General features: G+C 47.6%; 1 protein-coding gene across 2 annotated transcripts in view; it reads left to right on the top strand.

The window, feature by feature from the left end:
- Positions 1–23,368, top strand: part of LOC123750854 (arrestin homolog) — a 29,243-nt gene extending 5,875 nt beyond the window's left edge. Inside the window, exons 3-7 of one of the 2 annotated variants that reach the window (XM_069333984.1) lie at positions 383–627; positions 3,578–3,850; positions 4,208–4,321; positions 8,309–8,561; positions 22,119–22,284. In XM_069333984.1, coding sequence (XP_069190085.1) covers positions 383–627; positions 3,578–3,850; positions 4,208–4,321; positions 8,309–8,561; positions 22,119–22,165 — 932 coding nt within the window. In that variant the 3' untranslated portion in view covers positions 22,166–22,284. Of the gene's footprint in view, positions 1–382; positions 628–3,577; positions 3,851–4,207; positions 4,322–8,308; positions 8,562–22,118 lie in introns of both variants that reach the window. The other variant, XM_045732954.2, reaches the window with a different exon arrangement.
- Positions 23,369–24,414: the final 1,046 nt, after the last annotated feature.

Consider the following 24,414-nt stretch of genomic DNA (forward strand, 5'->3'; position numbering starts at 1 on the left):
ACTAATTATATTGCAACACTACATACTTCTCTTCAACAGGGTAATGGTACCGCCACACACCACCAACAGTCTAATGGTACCCACACACACACACACACACACACACACCACAGACAATCGAATGGTACACCCATACACCACCAACAGTCTAATGGTACCCCCCATACACACCGTCAACAGTCTAATGGTACCCCCACACACCACCAACAGTCTAATGGTACCCCCCATACACACCGTCAACAGTCTAATGGTACCCCCCCAAAATACACTCAACAGTCTAATGGAACCCCAACACACACACTAACAAACCTCCCACCCCTGGTACCCCAATCACCACCCCACCAAGGCAGCCATCCCCTAACCTCTCCCTCTCCTGCCGCAGGCGAGAACCCGGAGGATAAGCCGCACAAGAGGTCGTCTATCCGGATGGGGATGAAGCTGTACCAGATGGCATCCGGGGCGGAGGTGGCCCTGCCCTACGCCGCCGCCTCCAAGCCGCTGCTCCTGGCCGACGGACAGGTGGAGGTGGAAGCCACCCTCGACAAGGCCGTCTACGAGAGGGACGAACAGGTCAACGTTAACGTCTCCGTCACCAACCACTCCTCCAGGAACGTCAGGAGAATCAAGGTAAGTGCAGGGTGACGGGGGAGAGGAATAGTGAGAGAGAATAATGGAAGGGAGAGAGGAAGGGTTCAAAGGGGAAGAGGATAGGTGTAGACTAAGGGGTATATAGCACTACGTATATAGCTACTAAGGGGTATATATACTACTAAGGGGTATATAGCACTACGTATATAGCTACTAAGGGGTATATATACTACTAAGGGGTATATAGCAAGTGCTATATACGAGTATATAGCACTTGCAAAAGGGGTATGAGGGATAAGGATTTAGGATAAGGCAGGGACGGGGGATAGCAATGTTGCACCCTATCAATCATGATATTTACTCCCACACAGACACACATTTATGCAACTGAGGTCTTCACGGCATTAATATCACTCCACCCACACTATCATATGTTTCAAAAGTCCACAAATCCTATTTATATCTTGTCATGTCATTCACCTGTGATGCTTTAAGATGTCTCTGTGAGAGAACATTACCTCAGGAATCCCTCCAAGTGTGGACGTCACTTTTATTCATTAATAACTAAATTCTCAGTTATTTCGTGTACTCGACCAATTCCTTGCTTGAATTGGTCTGCCACGCTTTTTGCAGGGTCGGCGTTCGATCTCCGTTGGGCTAAATGGTTGGGCATCGTTCTTTCTCACCATTATCATCATATTCCAGCTCCTTGTCCTCATATCCCAGCTCCTTGTCCTCATATCCCAGCTCCTTGTCCTCATATTCCAGCTCATTGTCCTCATATCCCAGCTCCTTGTCCTCATATCTCAGCTCCTTGTCCTCATATCCCAGCTCCTTGTCCTCATATCCCAGCACCTTGTCCTCATATCCCAGCTCCTTGTCCTCATATCCCAGCTCCTTGTCCTCATATCCCAGCTCCTTGTCCTCATATCCCAGCTCCTTGTCCTCATATCCCAGCACCTTGTCCTCATATCCCAGCTCCTTGTCCTCATATCCCAGCTCCTTCTCTTCATATTCCCTTCAAGTTGTAGAGTAACCCAACCCCCAAAAAACTATAGTCCTTGCAGTAACAACTTGATCGAACGTACAGAAATTCATTGTTACAGCAAAAATGTTCACACTGTGTACCAATAATTGCACGAAAAACACTCAGAAGATATTTTCAGGCCTAGTATAGTATACATATGTACGAAATTAGGTTCCTGTAACTGCAATCATTTTAGGACGCTGGGTTATTATACAATTCGTGCCCTTTACAGTCTTCTGACAGTCACTCAACATCAATAACCTAATGATGCGATTATTGTAAACTAAATTAGATTATTACATCAAAGGTCAAAACAAAATAGAGTTCTGAGCATTTTTTGTCCAATAAAAGCGACATATCGGAATGATTATTTACATGTTAATTATATCAGTGGGTATAGTTAGAATATATATATGTTTTTTTGGGTGGTCAAACGTGCGTTAAGGACTTTGGCGTTTGTGTGTGTTTGTCAGCTGACGGGAATTATACGGATCAATTAATTGTCGCCTTATGACAACATTACGCAGGAGTGTTGCCATATGGGGAGGATTGTTATTGATGGCCCATGATGTCGTTGGTGGTGATTGTGGAATTTTTAATTAATATAATTACTACAATGGTATTATTACTACTAAAGCTGCTAATAATAATACGACACAAGTTAGCTATCTTTATCTGGATATCTTTATACTCATTCAACATGTTTATACACAATGAAGATATAGATAATTCGCTGGTTTAAGATAGGAATTTGGTAACACAGGCTTGTTAATATGTGAGTATATGCACATATTTCGGTCGAACAACACCATTCGAAAAACATCGGTTGATCAACACTTCAGTCGAAACTCCCAACAAACAAAGAACAGATAAGAGGAAAAAAATGTATATTAAGTACTAGGACGCTAGAGAGAGAGAGAGAGAGAGAGAGAGAGAGAGAGAGAGAGAGAGAGAGAGAGAGAGAGAGAGAGAGAGAGAGAGAGAGAGAGAGAGAGAGAGAGAGACAGAGAGAGACAGAGACAGAGACAGAGAGAGAGACAGAGACAGAGACAGAGAGAGAGACAGAGACAGAGAGAGAGAGAGAAAGAGAGAGAGAGAGAGAGAGAGAGAGAGAGAGAGAGAGAGAGAGAGAGAGAGAGAGAGAGAGAGAGAGAGAGAGAGAGAGAGAGAGAGAGAGAGAGAGAGAGAGAGAGAGAGAGAGAGAGAAGGTACTGCAGCTCAAATATCACGATCTCTCTCGTGACGGGACCTGTATATTGGTCCTCTAATAGGCCTATATCTGGCCAAGTGATACAAGTACCTTGTTCCTGTGTCGTGCTTGTCTGTTGCTCTACAGGTGCGTCTAGTGACAATGTGTGCGTCTAACCAACTCTCAATAGAGCCAAGTAGCCAAGTAATTCACAATATGTAATCATTGTGTCTAACCACTGACAATATGTGTCTAATCACTGACAATATGTGTCTAACCACTGACAATATGTGTCTAATCACTGACAATATGTGTCTAATCACTGACAATATGTGTCTAATCACTGTCAATATATGTTTAACCATTGTCAATAGTTCTAATCACTGTCTGTATGTGTTTAAAAACTGACAATATGTGTCAATATGTGTTTAAACTCTGACAATATGTGAATCTATGTTTCCCCCTCCACTCACCCAGCTATCTCATCCATTTACTCAACTGCTTACTCAATCAACTGTTTATTATACTCATCTGAATTATCTCTCTCTCTCTCTCTCCCCTCCACTACCACTACCACCACCTACTAACAACAACCACCACTACCACTACCCACAAACTACAACCAAACATGCAACCCCCATCAACACCCACCTGCAAGCATTATTCCCTACCAACCATCACATACCACCACAATCCACCTTCACCAACGTCCCTCGCTACCAACCACACCACAACCACCACCCACAACCACCACTCCACCAACCACACAACAGATCCTAGTGGTCCAGTACGTGGACGTAGCCATGTTCAGTAACGGCAAGTTTAAGAACATCGTGGCGACGCTAGACACAACAGACGGCTGTCCCATCACTTCGGGAGCAACACTGACGCGCCAGTTCGAACTCCAGCCCGCCAGAGGACCCATCAAGAACTGGATTGCCCTGGAGGAGTTCTACGACAGGGAGAGTGCGCTGGCTTCCTCCGTCGTTAGACCCGACGCCCAGGAGAGGAACGTCTTCGCTATTTACGTCAGTTATTACGTCAAGGTGAGCACGGGCAGCGTCTGTGTAGGGGGGGAGGGGAGGGGGTTGTTTGGAGAGGTGTCACTAGCACCTTGGACACTGGTTGCTTCCCTACGTACTCTATGTAGAGGAGGGACCCCTTTGGTACTATTCTAGGCGCTAGGGCTCCTCTTTGGTACCATTCAAGGCGCTAGGGCTCCCCTTTGGTACCATTCTAGGCGCTAGGACTCCCCTTTTGACACGGCTCTAGGTACCAAGAGAGCTCATGGAACCCCTCTCCAGGAAAGATTCACTCCTTCCCCTAACTAGGGGGTCACCCATTTCTTGTGCAAATCTCCCACCTCCTACCCCCATGCTAACAAGGTTCCTCCCCCCCTGCAGGTGAAGCTGTTCACTAGTGCCATCGGGGGTGAGGTGAGTGTCAAGGTGCCATTCAAGTTGATGAGACGCCATACCGTGGATGATGTGGCCACCAACACCTCTCCCACGACAGAGGTCAGTCACCCTCCTGTCTCTCTGTCTATCTTGATTGACAGGTAGCGGTGTGGGTGCACCGTTGTATGTGTGGATTGATCAGTGGTTGATGAATGGATGGTTAGGTTTATTGATGGATGCATGCATGGTTGATGGTTGGATGAGTAGTCTTATTGATGAGTGGATGGATAGATGTATATATGGATAAATGTATGGGTGGATAGGCGTGTTGATTGGTGGATCGATGGTAGGATGGGTGAATGGCTTATTGGATGGATTAGTGGATGAATGTCTTCTTGGGTGGATGGTCTGCTAGGTGGATGTATGGCCGGGTGAGTGGATGAGGGAAGGTTTTACGTGTGTGTGTGTGTGTGTGTGTGTGTGTGTGTGTGTGTGTGTGTGTGTGTGTGTGTGTGTGTGTGTGTGTGTGTGTGTGTGTGTGTGTGTGTAGCTCTAGCTCCTGGTTGCCTGTCGGTAGGTCCCGTTGCCTGAGCCCCGTTATCCCGTTGGCAAAGGGGTGTATGTTACCTTGTCTGTTTGTCTGTTTTAATGGCTCTGTTTTATTAACCCTACAAAGACTCTTCCTCTGTGCAGCTTTGCTAATAACACACACACACACACATACACACACACACACACACACACACACACACACACACACACACACACACACACACACACACACACACACACACACACACACACACACACACACACAACTAGCTGACCGAGACGGATGTAGTGATGAGACAGCTACCAGCAGCAGGAAGTAGCCCCTCACAGTACTCCTCACAATACTTCTCGCAGTACCTCCTCCCTGCAACCCCCCCCCCCCCCCCCCCGCAAGCCAAGACTCAACAAAGCAAGATCGGGGAGCGAAGATCTCCCTTGAAAAAAGAAAAACTATTAGAACAGCAATTCCTGGAATGGGTTTTCAAGCTGAAGAAGCAGCTTAACAGTTTAAAAATAAAACAGGTAAGCTTAGAAGCGAGGCTGCCAAGACAGGCGTAATTACCGATGACTTCGCACAGGTAATTCGAGGTTGGAAATGTAATTAAAATCAATTATGTTTCACAGTTGCCAGGGGGGGGGGGAGTTGAACAGGTGAACAAGCTCCACGAGGAAGAACAGAGGTGAACAGATGCAACTCGCAGAAAAGGAATGAGAAGCGTGCAAACTGAACGTGAAAAATAATTACATAGAACAGTAGTATAAATTATGAACACGCCATTGAACAGGTGTAACTAGAGGCCAGGGAAATGAACACGAGGGAAGACGTGTTCATTTCTACAACTGAACACTGAACACGTGACGTGGAAACACGTGAAAAAATGGAAGAGGAAGAGAACGCTGAAGACAGAGACTATCAGGCAAAGAAGGGAACTGCCAGAAAGTCAGAGAACTACTCGATAGAAAGGAGTGTCAAAGGGAGGATTGCGACTAATATAAGACTTCACAAAGAGGAAAGCAAGAGATTATCTTCATCCCAAACGTGAGACTAAACAGGAAATACCAGTCCCGGGGTCAATGGCCAGGTCCTAGAATACATAAGGAACAGCAAGAGAACATGCATGAGATACAAAGAAAAGAGAACAAAAGTGAGCCGGAAGAGAGAGAAGAACGTGTATATACTAACAAGAAGAAAAGCTTGAATATGAGAATATTCTCATATTCTTCAATATAAGAATATTCCCATATTCTCAGAGAATATGAGAATAACAAAAAATGCAAGACAAATACTGCTCTTCCGAGCAGTAACATTAGAGAATATCTTTGAGGAGAATGAACAGGTAAACAGGCAAGAAAGAGAGACACGAGGGGTCGGTTGTACAAACAGAAAACAACAAAGAGATGTGTGTGAGAGGAGAAAGCGAGAGAGATTCCTGGAAGAATTTCTCCACGTGCCTCAACCCCCAGTAAACACTGACGACCAGAACTGACGCAATACAAATCAAAAGTTACGCAACAGAAGGTAATGAAACACTCAGAGAAGCTGAACATGACACGGGGCCCAAACTAGCATCTCGCCATTTATGTTGAATGAGGCAGTTGGGAGCAGTTATATTCACTTCGTTATATTCAGTTATATTGAGTAATAAGAATGAATAATGAGATGGAGATCAGATGAGCTTAACGTGACTTTACTGAGCTCAGCCACTGAGTGAATTCCTCTCCAAAATCTTACATGGATTAAAGTATAAATGAAGGAGAGATTATTGGAAATTTGATAGTAATAATAATAATAAAAATAAAATGATTGTAATAATACAGCAACAACAACAACAAATACAACAACTAATACAACTACGACAGTTTGTCCAACTAATGCAAAAGAGAAAATCAGAAGCCATGAAGAGGATTCGAACCTGCTCACTTGCTACTCTACAACTGCAACAACTACAACTATTACAACTACAACAACTACTACTGCAAAAACTACAACAATTCCATCAACGACGACAAAAACAACAACAATTACAACAACTACAGAAGTTGCTGCAACATTTAAAACAAATACAACAAACTACAGCCAATAAAACAATTACAACTGAAACAAATACAACAGCTATAACTACAAGAACCAGAACGACACAAAACACTACAAAACTACAACTACAACCATTGCAAAATCTGCAGCAACTACATCAGCTGAAGTTGTTGCAATACAACACATGTTACAGCTACTGTAACAACAACTACAACAACAACAACTACAACAACAACTACAGCTACTGTAACAACTACAACAACAACAACTACAACAACAACTACAACAACAACTACAGCTACTGTAACAACTACAACAACAACAACAACAACAACAACAACTACAACAACAACAACTACAACAACAACTACAGCTACTGTAACAACTACAACAACAACAACTACAACTACAACAACAACTACAACAACAACTACAGCTACTGTAACAACTACAACAACAACAACAACAACAACTACAACAACAACTACAACAACAACAACAACTACAACTACAACAACAACTACAATACTGTAAGAGTATTGTGAGCAAGAGCAAGATGAGGTGTAAGCAACAGAGTGCCAGCAAGGTGGCACCCCTCACCCCCCTCTCCAACAGTGTGCCAGTGTATAAGAGTGTAAAAACACTACAAACAAATCTCATGTATACAAGCACACTATAATACATACAAGCACAATACACAATACATGGAAAGCACAGTGATAATTCCAAAGCACTGAGAAGCATGTATACAAGCAGGAGAGTATGCGTTCATACATACACGCACATACGCTGCAATACATGCCACACACACACCTTACAAACACTCACCAACAACTTGGCAAACAAAATCCAGCTCAGCTTAGCTTCCAAACACACAAACACAGTGTCAGCGAGGCGGACAGCCAGACTGCTTTTGTAACTCTTGCCTCATCCTCTACCCATTCACCCACCTGTACTCCTTCTGTTGTACCCCTTTCTTTATCCACCTGTACCCCTTATGTACCCTTTCTTTATCCACCTGTACCCCTTATGTACCCTTTCTTTATCCACCTGTACCCCCTTATGTACCCTTTCTTTATCCACCTGTACCCCTTATGTACCCTTTCTTTATCCACCTGTACCCCTTATGTACCCTTTCTTTATCTACCTGTACCCCTTATGTACCCTTTCTTTATCCACCTGTACCCCTTATGTACCCTTTCTTTATCCACCTGTACCCCTTATGTACCCTTTCTTTATCCACCTGTACCCCTTATGTACCCTTTCTTTATCCACCTGAACTCCCAGTGTACCTTTCCAGCATCCACCTGTACCCCTGCTCTAACCCTTCTTCATCACCTGTTGCAAATTTAGTTTTGATAAAAGTACAAAGTATGGTGAGGTTGTAGAATTGTGTTGTAGTTGAAGTAGCACACGAGATCAGTCAATTCTGTCAATTCTGAGCATTAAACGATGTGGAATTGGATGATTTAGAGGACGACGATAGAGGTGGGAGTAACGTTGCTCCTCCGGTCATACAGTCGTTTCCAGAGACCAGCGGGGAACCTGCCATGTCCCCGGAGCCCTCAGGCAGCCTCCAGCAAGCCACGCCGCCCCCCCTGCCTCCGCCGGCCACCCAGCAGGAAGCAGATGTCCCCGATAAGCAGGCAGCGCTTCCCCAGGAGGAGGAGGAGGGGCAGCAGGGGGGACGGGGTGGGGCGGCAGAGGGGGACAAAGTGGTAGGGGGGACTGCCGGAATCTCCCGATGTCTTCGCCTCTGTCGACTCTGCCTGGGTGTGGTGATTCTGCAGCCTCACGCTAAGTCTCACACATCTCTCTATCTTTCTCTCTCTCTCACTCACTGTTTGCATCCCACACTCACCGCTGTGTCTTTATCTCTCACTGTTGGCACTGCCTTATTCCCTCCCGTGTCTCACTTATCTCTCAGTGTTTGCATCTACCTACCCATCCACCCGGACGTGTCTATACCTCAGTGTTCGTGTCTCTCACAAGTCTCTCACCAGTTACATCCTCCCGCGAACTCTAACTTCTGCATTCCCTCGTCTCGGCAACAGTTTAGTTCCCCCTTAAGAGACGCCGCGAGGCACGTCCCTCGTTGACCAGGGGCCAGATTCACGAAAGCACTGACGCAAGCACTTACGAACCTGTACATCTTTCCTGAATCTTTGGCGGCTTTGTTTACAATTATTAAACAGTTAATGAGCTCCGAAGCACCAGGAGGCTGTTTATAACAATAACAACAGTTGATTGGCAAGTTTTCATGCTTGTAAACTGTTTAATAAATGTAACCAAAGCCGCCAAAGTTCGAGGAAAGATGTACACGTTCGTAAGTACTTGCGTAAGTTCTTTGTGAATATGGCCCCTGGTCCCTCACCTTCAGGTGGACGAATGAATCATGATTCCTGACTTCAGACCATTACTAGAGCACAAGGTTCGTCACGATATCGTGTTAGTGTGGCGTTATCTGCTTGTGCTGTGACACAAGCAGCAGCAGACAGTGATAACAGGTGAGTGTAGAGCAGCGTGTGACGTCACGGAAGGCCCTCCTACCAACTAATCCAATAAAACCCGGCCAAAAATGTAGCAGCGGAACGTGGCGGTGTTCGGACCCTTGAATCCTGGCTTCGTTCGCCACTCGTGGGGCTCTTACATCGCGTCCTCCACAGTGTATACAGACAGACACAGACACACTGCGTGATCAGTATGCTCAGATAAACTCACATGGTACACACTGTTGTGGAAGCACATGGGGCATGAGTATGCCCCATGTACACATACTGTGTCTACAATACACACACACACACACACACACACACACACACACACACACACACACACACACACACACACACACACACACACACACACACACACACACACACACAGTGTGCCTCGCTTTCTAATGCTTGGCCACTCGGTATGTGACTAGCCACCCCTCCCCCCCCCGCCCAACGCCCCCTATATCCCCCCCCCCCTCCTTGTGGTCAGGTGTGTGGGACTTCGGCTCGTGAACTGTCAGAACTTGCACTTGTGTATAGCTTCGTGAGCCCCGTTGTTCAGGTGTGTGATCACTCGTCACATGTGTGTTTATCTGTGATGAAGTCATTATACTCGTACAGTGTTAGTTTACCAAATGGACATACATGTAATGGGGTTTATTAAAGTTGACCTTGGTAGCTAGTGAACTGTTAAATGGCTGTTAAATGGCTGTTAAATGGCTGTTAAATAGCCTTATTGGCGCAGTGATGGCCTCGTGGACTCCTATGAACATTAAAGTCCAGGTTTGTAGAACATACATGCAGCATTTACAAGTTCTACAGTGCCCAGCCAGCCCATACCCCAGCACCCCAACCACGGCATCACACCACTCAAGCCAAACACAAGAACCACGCCACCATTACGAAACACTAGAACTAAACAATTGGGCTCAACCCACTGTTGTGAGTGTCTAAACACACTGGACAATTTTAAAATCAATTCATTTAGCATAACCTTGAGAGATACGACATAATTGTCAGGGCACCCATATTGGGGTGACTTTCATGCTAATAGTTAAACTTGTATATGTTTTTAGTCTGAATTGGATGATGGAAAAAAAACTCAAACGCGAGTACCGACACTCCAGAGTCTGGAAATCCCAGAGTGACGTCACTGGAACGGGAATGACATGGCGGGAATGGTGTCGCGTTCCAGACAGACCCAAAACACTTTTGGTCAGATGGCCAGGGGGGCCGGACTCATCAACCAGGGGCTTGGACTCATCAACCAGGGGCTTGGACTCATCAACCAGAGGCTTGGACTCATCAACCAGGGGCTTGGACTCATCAACCAGGGGCTTGGACTCATCAACCAGGGGCTTGGACTCATCAACCAGGGGCTTGGACTCATCAACCAGGGGCTTGGACTCATCAACCAGGGGCTTGGACTCATCAACCAGGGGCTTGGACTCATCAACCAGTTCAACAAGTATTTTACCGACCTTTACATCTTTTCTCAATCTTTAGAGGCTTCGTTAACATTTATGAAACAGTTTACCAGCTTCGAAACTACCCAGTCAGATGTTACAGTTGTTATAAACAGCCTCCTAGTGCTTCAGAGCTCATAAACTGTTTAATACATGTAAACAAAGCCACGGAAGATTGAGAAAAGGTGTACTGGTTGGTGAGTACTGGTGGAGATGGTTGGTGAGTACTGGTGGAGATGGTTGGTGAGTACTGGTGGAGATGCTTGGTGAGTACTGGTGGAGATGGTTGGTGAATCCGGCTCCAGAGGCTGCAGCATCCGGCTCCTTCCCGCCTCCCGTAGCTCGCCTCCAGCTGCGTATGTAAGCTCAAGGCCACTAACAATGTCTCAATTTCTGGTGATTAGAAAAAGCTTTATAGGAGAGGGGGATATTTGGTGTGGAGTGGTGGTGGGAGTAGCGGTGGTGGTGGGAGTAGTGGTGGTGGTGGGTGTAGTGGTGGTGGTGGGAGTAGCGGTGGTGGTGGGAGTAGTGGTGGTGGTGGGAGTAGTGGTGGTGGTGGGTGTAGTGGTGGTGGGAGTAGTGGTGGTGGGTGTAGTGGTGGGTGTAGTGGTAGTGGTGGTGGTGCTGGGTGTGGTGGTGGTCCCGTAGCCCTGCTGGACACAAATGGTCACTCACGCACCTTACAAAGGTTAAGACACGCACCTTACAAAGGTTAAGACACGCACCATAAGTGCGAGGAAGTTAAGAGTAAGACATAACGGGTTTACAGACGTGATCACAATAACTACAGCATCAGGTGCTGGGACATTACTGCATCTATAAGACAAGCTAACAATGTTGAAGCAGGAAATATAAGTATGGGCCGAGTGCATCTTCCTGGACCGTCAGAAAGACTTCGACATAGTTTGTAACAGAGCTTATGTAATCTTGAGAAATAAGAATGTATAACTGGATGAATTTTGAACTGGGAGAGAATACCAGTCAAATAGGAAACAGAGTAATGATGAGATGAGAGAGAGTAGAGAGGCAGCAAGTCAGTCTCCGTGGTGTAGTGGTAAAACACTCGCCTGGCGTTCCGCGAGCGCTTTGTCATGGGTTCGTATCCTGGCCAGGGAGGATTTACTAGGCGCAAATCCTTAACTGTAGCCTCTGTTTAACTTAACAGTAAAATGTGTACTTGGTTGTAACAACGATTCTTCGCGGCGGGGATCGTATTCCAGGGGACCTGCCCGAAACGCAGCGCGTACTAGTGGCTGTACAAGAATGTAACAACTCTTGTATATATCTCAAAAAAAAAGTGCCTCAGGATTCTGTTATAGAAATTCCTACTGTGCCTGATTTAAACTTTAGAAAATGGATACAAATTTTCCATATTTGTGAGTGATACAAGCTGATGTAACGCTGAGGAGCACTGCCCATTGCTCCAGCATGACCAGGACCAGCTACAAACTTGATCTAAAATCTAAAAATGGTCTAAAAAATGGCTACTTGATGTCAATCCAACTATGTGCAAAGTGATGAAAATGGAGACATTGTTGAAGAGGGCTCATGGAAAATACAATTTGAGAGACAGGCCAATGCTTAAGGCAGACAATTAAAGAGACGTGGGGAAAACCACAGTTTTATGCTTGTCACCGGAAGTACACATTTGCAGGATAACATCAGCGTCGTATGAGACGCTGGCCAACGTTGAGGTGGAGGCCTTCAAGAGGCTCTACACGACCTATCCTAGAGCACTAGAGCCTCACTACATAAACAACAGAGGACAAAACTAGTGCATGCCCAGAGGTCTGCTTCAAGACTGGTTCCTGAATTGGGAGGACTGAGCGGTGAGGAAACAATGAAGGAACTAGATATAACCAAGCTGGAAACAAAGAGAGACGAGAGATGACATGATCACGACATGCACGATCTTAAACCCACTGGCCACGTGAAGGCCAATTAAATGTTTCGCACAAGCAGGTGTTTCACGCAATGGCATTGGTGGCAGCTTGTAACCTAAAGGAGGGGGGACCTGCTGCATGGGTAACAGCTTCTCCCCCGTACCAACCTATCCTGGCTTTGCGCCCTGGTGAGGCCACTCCAGACCGACAACCAGGGGCCAGATTCACGAAAGCACTTACGCAAGCACTTACGAACGTGTACATCTTTCCTCAATCTTTGACGGCTTTGGTTACATTTATTAAACAGTTTACAAGCATGAAAACTTCTCATTCAACTGTTGTTATTGTTATCAACAGCCTCCTGGTGCTTCGGAACTCATTAATTGTTTAATAATTGGAAACAAAGCCGCCAAAGATTGAGGAAAGATGTACAGGTTTGTAAGTGCTTTCGTGAATCTGGCCCCAGAGCGCTACTCCATAGTCTCCTGAGACTGATGGATGACTACTACTATAGTAGCCTAAATGAAGGAGTGAATAGTGATACAAGGAAGAACTTCTTAAGCGTAAGTGATCAAGTTAACTGTGCCTGAAGGACAAGTAGTTGAGGCTAACTTCATACATAGTTTCAGAAGATATGTTAAGATACAAGTCAGTCAGGAAACACTGTAATAGCTGACCAGAGGCTGAAAGGCGGGGACCAGGAGCTGATGTTTTACCCTGCAGAGAACACACATAAATTCTGCCATACTGACGTGAATATTATTATATACTCACCTATTTTTGCTTGCGGGGGTTGAGCTCTGGCTCTTTGGTCCCGCCTCTCAACTGTCAATCAACTGGTGAGGCTTGTATACGTATATATATACGTATATGTATACGTATAGAAGCATTAACATACGTTATCGCTAACTGCGACACCAATGGTGGTCAAACAGACATCAATATTATCTCTTCATTGACCTGGACGCTGAAGAAGCTATCAATTAACTGTGATTACAGGTGATCCCGACCAATTCAACCTTTCCCCCTACCTAGTCCCCTTCCATGTGGAGAATGGTCAGTCAGCTATCAGCCCCTCCTCCCCCTTCTCTGAACACAGCTGCCCTCCCCATCTCCCCATCACTGAACACAGCTGCCCTACCCATCTCCCTATCACTGAACACAGCTGCCTTACCCATCTCCCCTTCACTGAACACAGCTGCCCTCCCCATCTCCCCATCACTGAACACAGCTGCCCTACCCATCTCCCCATCACTGAACACAGCTGCCCTACCCATCTCCCCAACACTGAACACAGCTGCCCTACCCATCTCCCCAACACTGAACACAGCTGCCCTACCCATCTCCCCAACACTGAACACAGTTGCCCTACCCATCTCCCCAACACTGAACACAGCTGCCCTACCCATCTCCCCAACACTGAACACAGCTGCCCTACCCATCTCCCCAACACTGAACACAGCTGCCCTACCCATCTCCCCAACACTGAACACAGCTGCCCTACCCATCTCCCCAACACTGAACACAGTTGCCCTACCCATCTCCCCAACACTGAACACAGCTGCCCTACCCATCTCCCCAACACTGAACACAGCTGCCCTACCCATCTCCCCAACACTGAACACAGCTGCCCTACCCATCTCCCCAACACTGAACACAGCTGCCCTACCCATCTCCCCAACACTGAACACAGCTGCCCTACCCATCTCCCCATCACTGAACACAGCTGCCCTACCCATCTCCCCAACACTGAACACAGCTGCCCTACCCATCTCCCCAACACTGAACACAGTTGCCCTACCCATCTCCCCAACACTGAACACAGTTGCCCTACCCATCTCCCCAACACTGAACACAGCTGCCCTCCCCATCTCCCCAACACTGAACACAGCTGCCCTACCCATCTCCCCAACACTGAACACAGCTGCCCTACCCATCTCCCCAACACTGAACACAGCTGCCCTACCCATCTCCCCATCACTGAACACAGCTGCCCTACCCATCTCCCCAACACTGAACACAGCTGCCCTCCCCATCTCCCCAACACTGAACACAGCTGCCCTACCCATCTCCCCAACACTGAACACAGCTGCCCTACCCATCTCCCCAACACTGAACACAGCTGCCCTACCCATCTCCCCATCACTGAACACAGCTGCCCTACCCATCTCCCCAACACTGAACACAGCTGCCCTACCCATCTCCCCAACACTGAACACAGCTGCCCTACCCATCTCCCCAACACTGAACACAGCTGCCCTACCCATCTCCCCAACACTGAACACAGCTGCCCTACCCATCTCCCCAACACTGAACACAGCTGCCCTACCCATCTCCCCAACACTGAACACAGCTGCCCTACCCATCTCCCCAACACTGAACACAGCTGCCCTACCCATCTCCCCAACACTGAACACAGCTGCCCTACCCATCTCCCCAACACTGAACACAGCTGCCCTACCCATCTCCCCAACACTGAACACAGCTGCCCTACCCATCTCCCCAACACTGAACACAGCTGCCCTACCCATCTCCCCAACACTGAACACAGCTGCCCTCCCCATCTCCCCAACACTGAACACAGCTGCCCTACCCATCTCCCCAACACTGAACACAGCTGCCCTACCCATCTCCCCAACACTGAACACAGCTGCCCTACCCATCTCCCCCAGCTCTCTAGGGTCAAACACTGAATATAAACGAATTAGGACAATTTTCCCAGAGCTTTAGTGGTTCGATACTATGTGGCAGCTGAGCCCCTTCCTTCCCCTTCCCTCCTCCCCTTCCTTCCCCTTCCTCTCTCCCTTCCTTCCCCCTTCCCTACTTCCCTTCCTCTCCCCATTTCTTTCCCCTATCTTCACCCTTTCAGTTCGTATTTTACCATGTCTTAATCTATAATTTCTATCTACCCTTCGGCTCTTTCTTCTGTCCCTTCATTCTTCTTTCATCACTCTCACCCTCTCTCTCTCTCTCTCTCTCTCTCTCTCTCTCTCTCTCTCTCTCTCTCTCTCTCTCTCTCTCTCTCTCTCTCTCTCTCTCTCTCTCTCTCTCTCTCTCTCTCTCTCTCTTTCTCTCTCTCTCTCTCTCTCACTCTCTCTCTCTCTCTCTCTCTCTCTCTCTCTCTCTCTCTCTCTCTCTCTCTCTCTCTCTCTCTCTCTCTCTCTCTCTCTCTCTCTCTCTCTCTCTCTCTTCCTTCACCACAACCCATCCTTCCATCACCATTTCCCCCCCCCCCATCACCCTCCCTCAAACGGGATAGTGAAGGAACAAAATAATACCTGGCAGCGTATTGGCCCATTCCAGGTAGCTCCTGTTTACATCCACCTAAACGCGTTCCTATATATACACGTGTCTGACCTGCGCTTGAAACAATCCAGTGGTCTCCCCGTACGTTATATTACGTGAAGAATCCTCTTACCAAGCAACTGTCTACAAAGCTATCCTGTGCATCCAAATTTACGCAGATTTGAATTCAATGATTTGTATTCCACTTTGTAAATGAAAGTTTATTAATTACTTAATAAATTTACAAGTGTTTACATTTCAAGAAAGATTTTCAGTATCAATATCAAATTTCAATACATTTCACCGCTTAAAATGTAACCAGAATGTTATACATTTTATAACATATAAGATTCATGTATCTGTTCACCTGTTCAGCTAGGCAGAGTTATAGCGAGTTATAGAAGTTATGAGTAAGGCTTCTGGATGTTACATCAAGGCCAGTAATGATGGGACGAGGCATTTAAGAATCATTTTAGGGAACAATCGCTGTATAATACAACATCTGAGATTATGTTGTTAAAGATTTGCTACTTGGAACAAACAGTTCCAAGTAGCACGGGCTATGGTGAGCCCGTCTCTATCTGAGATTAGATAAATTTTGGGCAGGGGGCAAATTTTAAGGTACATTGTTGACCAGACCACACACTAGAAATTGAAGGGACGACGACGTTTCACAATCGACGACACAATCGACTTGAGAATGGTCCAGGACGGACCGAAACGTCGTCGTCCCTTCAATTTCTAGTGTGTGGTCTGGTCAACATACTTCAGCCACGTTATTGTGACTCATCGCCTGTTTAAGGTACATTAATCTTTGTAATTTGAGTCCATTTTATTTACTTTAAGGCTAGCATATTTTAGCCTGGTACACTTGGGATTAGGACACTTTAGGTAAGGGGGTATTCAAGTCAATAATAGAATTTTGAGCTTAAAGTGCAGAACATTTTAGTGAGAGTTTATGACTCACAGCGAATGCAGTCATTATTCTTTTTCGTTCACATATAATTAATTCTGGAGAGCAAATGCAGGGCAATTATACACTGCCATAATTAAAATTAACTACCCTGATGTAACTATATATATATATATACATATATATATATATATATATATATATATATATATATATATATATATATATATATATATATATATATATATATATATATATATAATTTAGTTCGTAGTATAGAAAATCTTTGAATTCCACTTTGGATTGAGCATGTCATAAATACTTTATATTTAGTTATGCTACAGTGACGTTATTTGTGTTGCACTAAGCTGTTGTGGCATGCAGCGGTTATCACCTGTGGCTCAGGTCTATTAAGTGCCATTAGTGACGTGAGACACTTGTGTTCAGGTCTAAATATAGTCCCTAATTACGAGGCGGAGAAGGTCTCTTTCTACGAGCCCCCTGTGTGATGGTTGTTGTTGTTGTAGGTGTTGTTGTTGTTGTAGGTGTTGTTGTTGTTGTTGTTGTTGTAGGTGTTGTTGTTGTTGTAGGTGTTGTTGTTGTTGTTGTTGTTGTAGGTGTTGTTGTTGTTGTTGTTGGTGTTGTAGTGGTAGCTCTGAGAAGCTTTTATATCTTCTTCTCTGTCTAGTGGAGGCATGTGTTGTAAATATTGTAAAAACAGCTGGCACTTATATCTAAAACAGTGTGTGTGTGTGTGTGTGTGTGTGTGTGTGTGTGTGTGTGTGTGTGTGTGTGAGTGTGTGTGTGTGTGTGTGTGTGTGTGTGTGTGTGTGTTGTGTGTGTGTGTGTGTGTGTGTGTGTGTGTGTGTGTGTGTGTGTGTGTGTGTGTGTGTGTGTGTGTGTGTGTGTGTTGTGTGTGTGTGTGTGTGTGTGTGTGTGTGTGTGTGTGTGTGTGTGTGTGTGTGTGTGTGTGTGTGTGTGTGTTGTGTGTGTGTGTGTGAGTGTGTGTGTTGTGTGTGTGTGTGTGTGTGTGTGTGTGTGTGTGTGTGTGTGTGTGTGTGTGTGTGTGTGTGTGTGTGTGTGTGTGTGTGTGTGTATGTGTGTGTGTGTGCCCGCGCGCGTTTGTGTATAGGTGCTCGCGCGCGCGCGCGTGCGTGTGTGTGTATTTGCTTATCAGCAAATGCTTTTAAAAACATAGATGAAAGCTGTCTCATTAACCCCGCAATAATTGGCCTGCAGAGTTTAGCAATAATCTCCACACTCCTGCTAATTTGCTAACTCATATTTATTCAAATAATTACCTAACAGATCCCTGATAATTTAGCAATAATACGATTGCAAAGATAATGATGATTGCATGACGAGGGTTAATTTAATATCTTTACTGATATTCATATTGCCTGATAGTAAATGAGAATATTATAGTCTGTTTATAGTTGAGTTTGGCGCGTCGACGTCAACTATCCGTCAATATTAACTACCTATATATAACTGTCGACCTCAGCTATCTGTCTACCTCAATATACAATGAGTGCAAATTGATGTGAAGAGGCAGAACAATGCGGAGATCGCCCCACTATCCAAGGGAGGTACTAAAGCAAAGGCAACACAACTACACACTAGTCACCTATGGTTATGGCGTGTGAGGTGCTAAAATAACCCAATTTGCCAGTTATAGGGGAAAAATGATATTATACAATCCGGGTCAAAAGTGACCATGGAAATTATAGCAATAGAATGAAAGTGTGGAGGAGTCAGGAGGTGGATTATAAATTGTCTAATAGTTTACAAAGTTTGGCAGTAAACTCAGTACACTACACCCTGGGTGTTGTATCGTGGGTGTTCCTGTCCAAGTAGGTACTGTCCTCCCACCGCTGCTCTCCCACGCCCTCTGGGACTCCCCTCCCATAGTCTTAGGGGGTCACCCTTGACTCTCGATATCGAAATAAGTATGAAAGCTACCTCAGGGGGCAAGATCTAGCACAATTTCAGATATAAAAAAGGTCTTCGGTGAACAGAGGAAAATAACATGACGTCTGTGTGCAGATGATGAGTCACAATAACGTGGCTAAAGTATGATGACCAGACCACACACTAGAAGGTGAAGGGACGACGACGTTTCGGTCCGTCCTGGACCATTCAAGTCCTGGACTATCGACTTGAATGGTCCAGGACGCACCGAAACGTCGTCGTCCCTTCACATTCTAGTGTGTGGTCTGGTCAACAGTACAGGAAATACAAAATAAATCCAATGAAACGCCTTGAACTTATTGCCAGAACCCGGTGTCAACCCCACACGCCAGAACCTGGTGTCAACCCCACACGCCAGAACCCGGTGTCAATCCCACACGCCAGAACCCGGTGTCAACCCCACACGCCCACAACCCGGTGTCAACCCCACACGCCAGAACCTGGTGTCAACCCCACACGCCAGAACCCGGTGTCAACCCCACACGCCAGAACCCGGTGTCAACCCCACACGCCCACAACTCGGTGTCAACCCCACACGCCAGAACCCGGTGTCAACCCCACACGCCAGAACCCGGTGTCAACCCCACACGCCAGAATCCGGTGTCAACCCCACACGCCCACAACCCGGTGTCAACCCCACACGCCAGAACCCGGTGTCAACCCCACACGCCCACAACTCGGTGTCAACCCCACACGCCAGAACCCGGTGTCAACCCCACACGCCAGAACCCGGTGTCAACCCCACACGCCAGAACCCGGTGTCAACCCCACACGCCAGAACCCGGTGTCAACCCCACACGCCAGAATCCGGTGTCAACCCCACACGCCCACAACCCGGTGTCAACCCCAGACGCCAGAACCCGGTGTCAACCCCACACGCCAGAACCCGGTGTCAACCCCACACGCCAGAACCCGGTGTCAACTCCACACGCCAGAACCCGGTGTCAACCCCACACGCCAGAACCCGGTGTCAACCCCACACGCCAGAACCCGGTGTCAACCCCACACGCCCACAACCCGGTGTCAACCCCACACGCCAGAACCCGGTGTCAACCCCACACGCCAGAACCCGGTGTCAACCCCACACGCCAGAACCCGGTGTCAACCCCACACGCCCACAACCCGGTGTCAACCCCACACGCCAGAACCCGGTGTCAACCCCACACGCCAGAACCCGGTGTCAATCCCACACGCCAGAACCCGGTGTCAATCCCACACGCCAGAACCCGGTGTCAACCCCACACGCCAGAACCCGGTGTCAACCCCACACGCCAGAACCCGGTGTCAACCCCACACGCCAGAACCCGGTGTCAACCCCACACGCCCACAACTCGGTGTCAACCCCACACGCCCACAACTTTTTAATCTGCTAACAACAAATATAATAAATGGCGCTGGAACAACAGTGGGAACGTCCAGGAGAGAACTGGACGAGCTTGTGGCGAAGTTACCGGATCAGCCAGGCTGTGATGGGCGTGCGGGTCTGCGGGCTACCAACACAACACCTTCACAGAGCTGGCCCTGGTGACTGTTATGATAGCAGGTGGGGCAGGTAGCAAGGCGGACAGCTCGACTGTTATCATACCTCTCACACGAGTCAGCAAGGCGGACAGCTCGACTGTTATCATACCTCTCACACGAGTCAGCAAGGCGGACAGCACGACTGTTATCATACCTCTCACACGAGCCAGCAAGGCAGACAGCACGACTGATATCATACCTCTCACACGAGTCAGCAAGGCGGACAGCACGACTGTTATCATACCTCTCACACGAGTCAGCAAGGCGGACAGCAGGACTGTTATCATACCTCTCACACGAGCCAGCAAGGCAGACAGCACGACTGATATCATACCTCTCACACGAGTCAGCAAGGCGGACAGCACGACTGTTATCATACCTCTCACACGAGTCAGCAAGGCGGACAGCACGACTGTTATCATACCTCACACACGAGTCAGCAAGGCGGACAGCACGACTGTTATCATACCTCTCACACGAGTCAGCAAGGCGGACAGCACGACTGTTATCATACCTCACACACGAGTCAGCAAGGCGGACAGCACGACTTCCTCACACTATCAACAACTCTCTCTTCCTCATCTTTACCGACAATCCTTCTCTTCTACAGCATCCTCTCCACTTGGTATCTCCTCTCGTTCTCTTCTCCTCACCCTTCTCTCCCTCTCCGCCTCTCCCCTCTCTACACAATAGATTCATAATTTTAATACTGAACAAGAGAAGGTGTTTAAATAGTCATACACTCTTTGTTGAACCTTGAGCAGGAGGGTAAGATTGTGTGAGAGAGAGAGAGAGAGAGAGAGAGAGAGAGAGAGAGAGAGAGAGAGAGAGAGAGAGAGAGAGAGAGAGAGAGAGAGAGAGAGAGAGAGACCACTTACCTTATAGCATCTTTCGATAACTTCCCTCCCCTCCTGATAACAGACCCTTGATATCGTGCCCTTTATATCACCCCCAGACGAACTCGGGTCCCTGGAGGGTTCATACTGCTTCCCCAGATGGTCCTCCGAGCCCTTCAGGGCAAGGGACCCTTCAGGGCCCCTTGCAAAGGGCGTTAAAATTGAGTTTTGTGGATGACAAAGGTGCCAGTGGTGTGTGGATTATAGAGGAGAGCTGGTTACATGCACCTTTCTCTCATAATCACTTTATTACCTCTCTGAGATTGTATTATATGTATACTCTATATATTTACTTCAATCCTGTTTTTAGTATGCATTACGGCTTTAAATGCTGTTTGAACATGTGTGTGTGTGTGTGTGTGTGTGTGTGTGTGTGTGTGTGTGTGTGTGTGTGTGTGTGTGTGTGTGTGTGTGTGTGTGTGTGTGTGTGTTTGTGTGTGTGTGTGTATGTGTGTGTTAGTGTGTGTGTGTTAGTGTGTGTGTGTGTGTTAGTGTGTGTGTGTTAGTGTGTGTGTGTGTGTTAGTGTGTGTGTGTTAGTGTGTGTGTGTAATTACCTAAGTGTAGTTACAGGATTAGAGCTACGCTCGTGGTGTCCCGTCTTCCCAACACTCTTTGTCATATAACGCTTTGAAACTACTGATATCCATGTGTGTGTGTGTGTGTGTGTGTGTGTGTGTGTGTGTGTGTGTGTGTGTGTGTGTGTGTGTGTGTGTGTGTGTGTGTGTGTGTGTGTGTGTGTGTGTGTGCGCGTGCGTGCGTCCTAGCAAAGAAAGGCATGACTATATCCATGTTTTTTTTCCCACCTTCAACAATCCATTGGCAATTCAGATATGTTATTTTATTCCCTCCCTTCTACGGCTTTGTTAACTAATGCCGGTGACCTTTGACCCCAACAGGCAGCAACCGATGGGGCGCCGATAACTACCTCCCAGTCCATGTTTGACCTGAGCACTGGCGACCCGCGCAGAGGGGCGACCAAAGTCAGAAAGTCGCCCCCGTCACGGTCGACCAGTGAAGACTCCGGCAGGAGCACCACAGCATCGTCAGCAGCAGCAGCAGCAGCAGGGCGGGGCTCCGTGGCCGCCGACCAGGGCGGCTCCGTGTCGGGACACGGATGCGTGGACGCGGAGACCTTCAGTACCACGGTACAGATCGAAGGGACTGGCCGTGGCCGGCTTGTGAACTCCGCCTGCTGAAGAAAGGACTCTGCACGTAGTTCTCGGACCTGTAAGGAGAGTTCTCGGACCTTCAGGGAGCGTCCCGAACCTAAGTTCGAAAGTCCCGGACTCTCCCGCTCCACCTTACCTCAAAAAGACTAACATTAAAGTCCTCATTTGACTAGTGGGATCAAACGAAAAATATTTTGACTTAGTTTTCGAAGAACTCCATTCGTCTTGAAGTTATAAAATGGTTGGTGTTGTAAACAAAATAATTTATACGGTTAAATATTCGTAATGAAAGAAGCAAACAGATTGGAGTGCCGGTTAATGGAATTAAATTAAATATTCGAGGCAACATATTTTGGTAGTGGGAGCTGGTGCCATGCCCTCGTATTGACCTGTGTCTGCACCACCCTCGTATTGACCTGTGTCTGCACCACCCACGTATTGACCTGTGTCTGCACCACCCTCGTATTGACCTCTGTCTGCACCACCCTCGTATTGACCTGTGTCTGCACCACCCTCGTATTGACCTGTGTCTGCACCACCCTCGTATTGACCTGTGTCTGCACCACCCTCGTATTGACCTCTGTCTGCACCACCCACGTATTGACCTCTGTCTGCACCACCCTCGTATTGACCTGTGTCTGCACCACCCTCGTATTGACCTCTGTCTGCACCACCCACGTATTGACCTGTGTCTGCACCACCCACGTATTGACCTGTGTCTGCACCACCCTCGTATTGACCTGTGTCTGCACCACCCACGTATTGACCTGTGTCTGCACCACCCTCGTATTGACCTCTGTCTGCACCACCCTCGTATTGACCTGTGTCTGCACCACCCCCGTATTGACCTGTGTCTGCACCACCCTCGTATTGACCTGTGTCTGCACCACCCACGTATTGACCTGTGTCTGCACCACCCTCGTATTGACCTCTGTCTGCACCACCCTCGTATTGACCTGTGTCTGCACCACCCTCGTATTGACCTGTGTCTGCACCACCCTCGTATTGACCTGTGTCTGCACCACCCTCGTATTGACCTGTGTCTGCACCACCCACGTATTGACCTGTGTCTGCACCACCCTCGTATTGACCTCTGTCTGCACCACCCTCGTATTGACCTGTGTCTGCACCACCCACGTATTGACCTGTGTCTGCACCACCCACGTATTGACCTGTGTCTGCACCACCCACGTATTGACCTGTGTCTGCACCACCCACGTATTGACCTCTGTCTGCACCACCCTCGTATTGACCTGTGTCTGCACCACCCACGTATTGACCTCTGTCTGCACCACCCTCGTATTGACCTCTGTCTGCACCACCCACGTATTGACCTGTGTCTGCACCACCCTCGTATTGACCTCTGTCTGCACCACCCACGTATTGACCTGTGTCTGCACCACCCACGTATTGACCTGTGTCTGCACCACCCACGTATTGACCTCTGTCTGCACCACCCTCGTATTGACCTGTGTCTGCACCACCCACGTATTGACCTCTGTCTGCACCACCCTCGTATTGACCTGTGTCTGCACCACCCTCGTATTGACCTCTGTCTGCACCACCCTCGTATTGACCTCTGTCTGCACCACCCCCGTATTGACCTCTGTCTGCACCACCCTCGTATTGACCTGTGTCTGCACCACCCTCGTATTGACCTCTGTCTGCACCACCCTCGTATTGACCTCTGTCTGCACCACCCCCGTATTGACCTCTGTCTGCACCACCCTCGTATTGACCTCTGTCTGCAACACCCTAGTATTGACCTCTGCAACACCCTAATATTGACCTCTGCAACACCCTAATATTGACCTCTGCAACACCGTCGTTCTGAGCGGCGTCTGCAGGGATAATCACCATTCACCCCGAGGCTGGTGACCCACTTCGACCTGAGCAGTCTTAACGAGGCGCCCGTGGCAATGACTTCGACTTGACCGTATTGGCCTGTGCGTGTGACCCCTTGTTGTCAAGTCCGGTACTCCTGTTAGTAACGTCACCGTAACGTGGAGACTGTTTCTGTCCT

This window comes from Procambarus clarkii, chromosome 30 (assembly GCF_040958095.1).
Source record: "Procambarus clarkii isolate CNS0578487 chromosome 30, FALCON_Pclarkii_2.0, whole genome shotgun sequence".
NCBI lineage: Eukaryota > Metazoa > Arthropoda > Malacostraca > Decapoda > Cambaridae > Procambarus > Procambarus clarkii.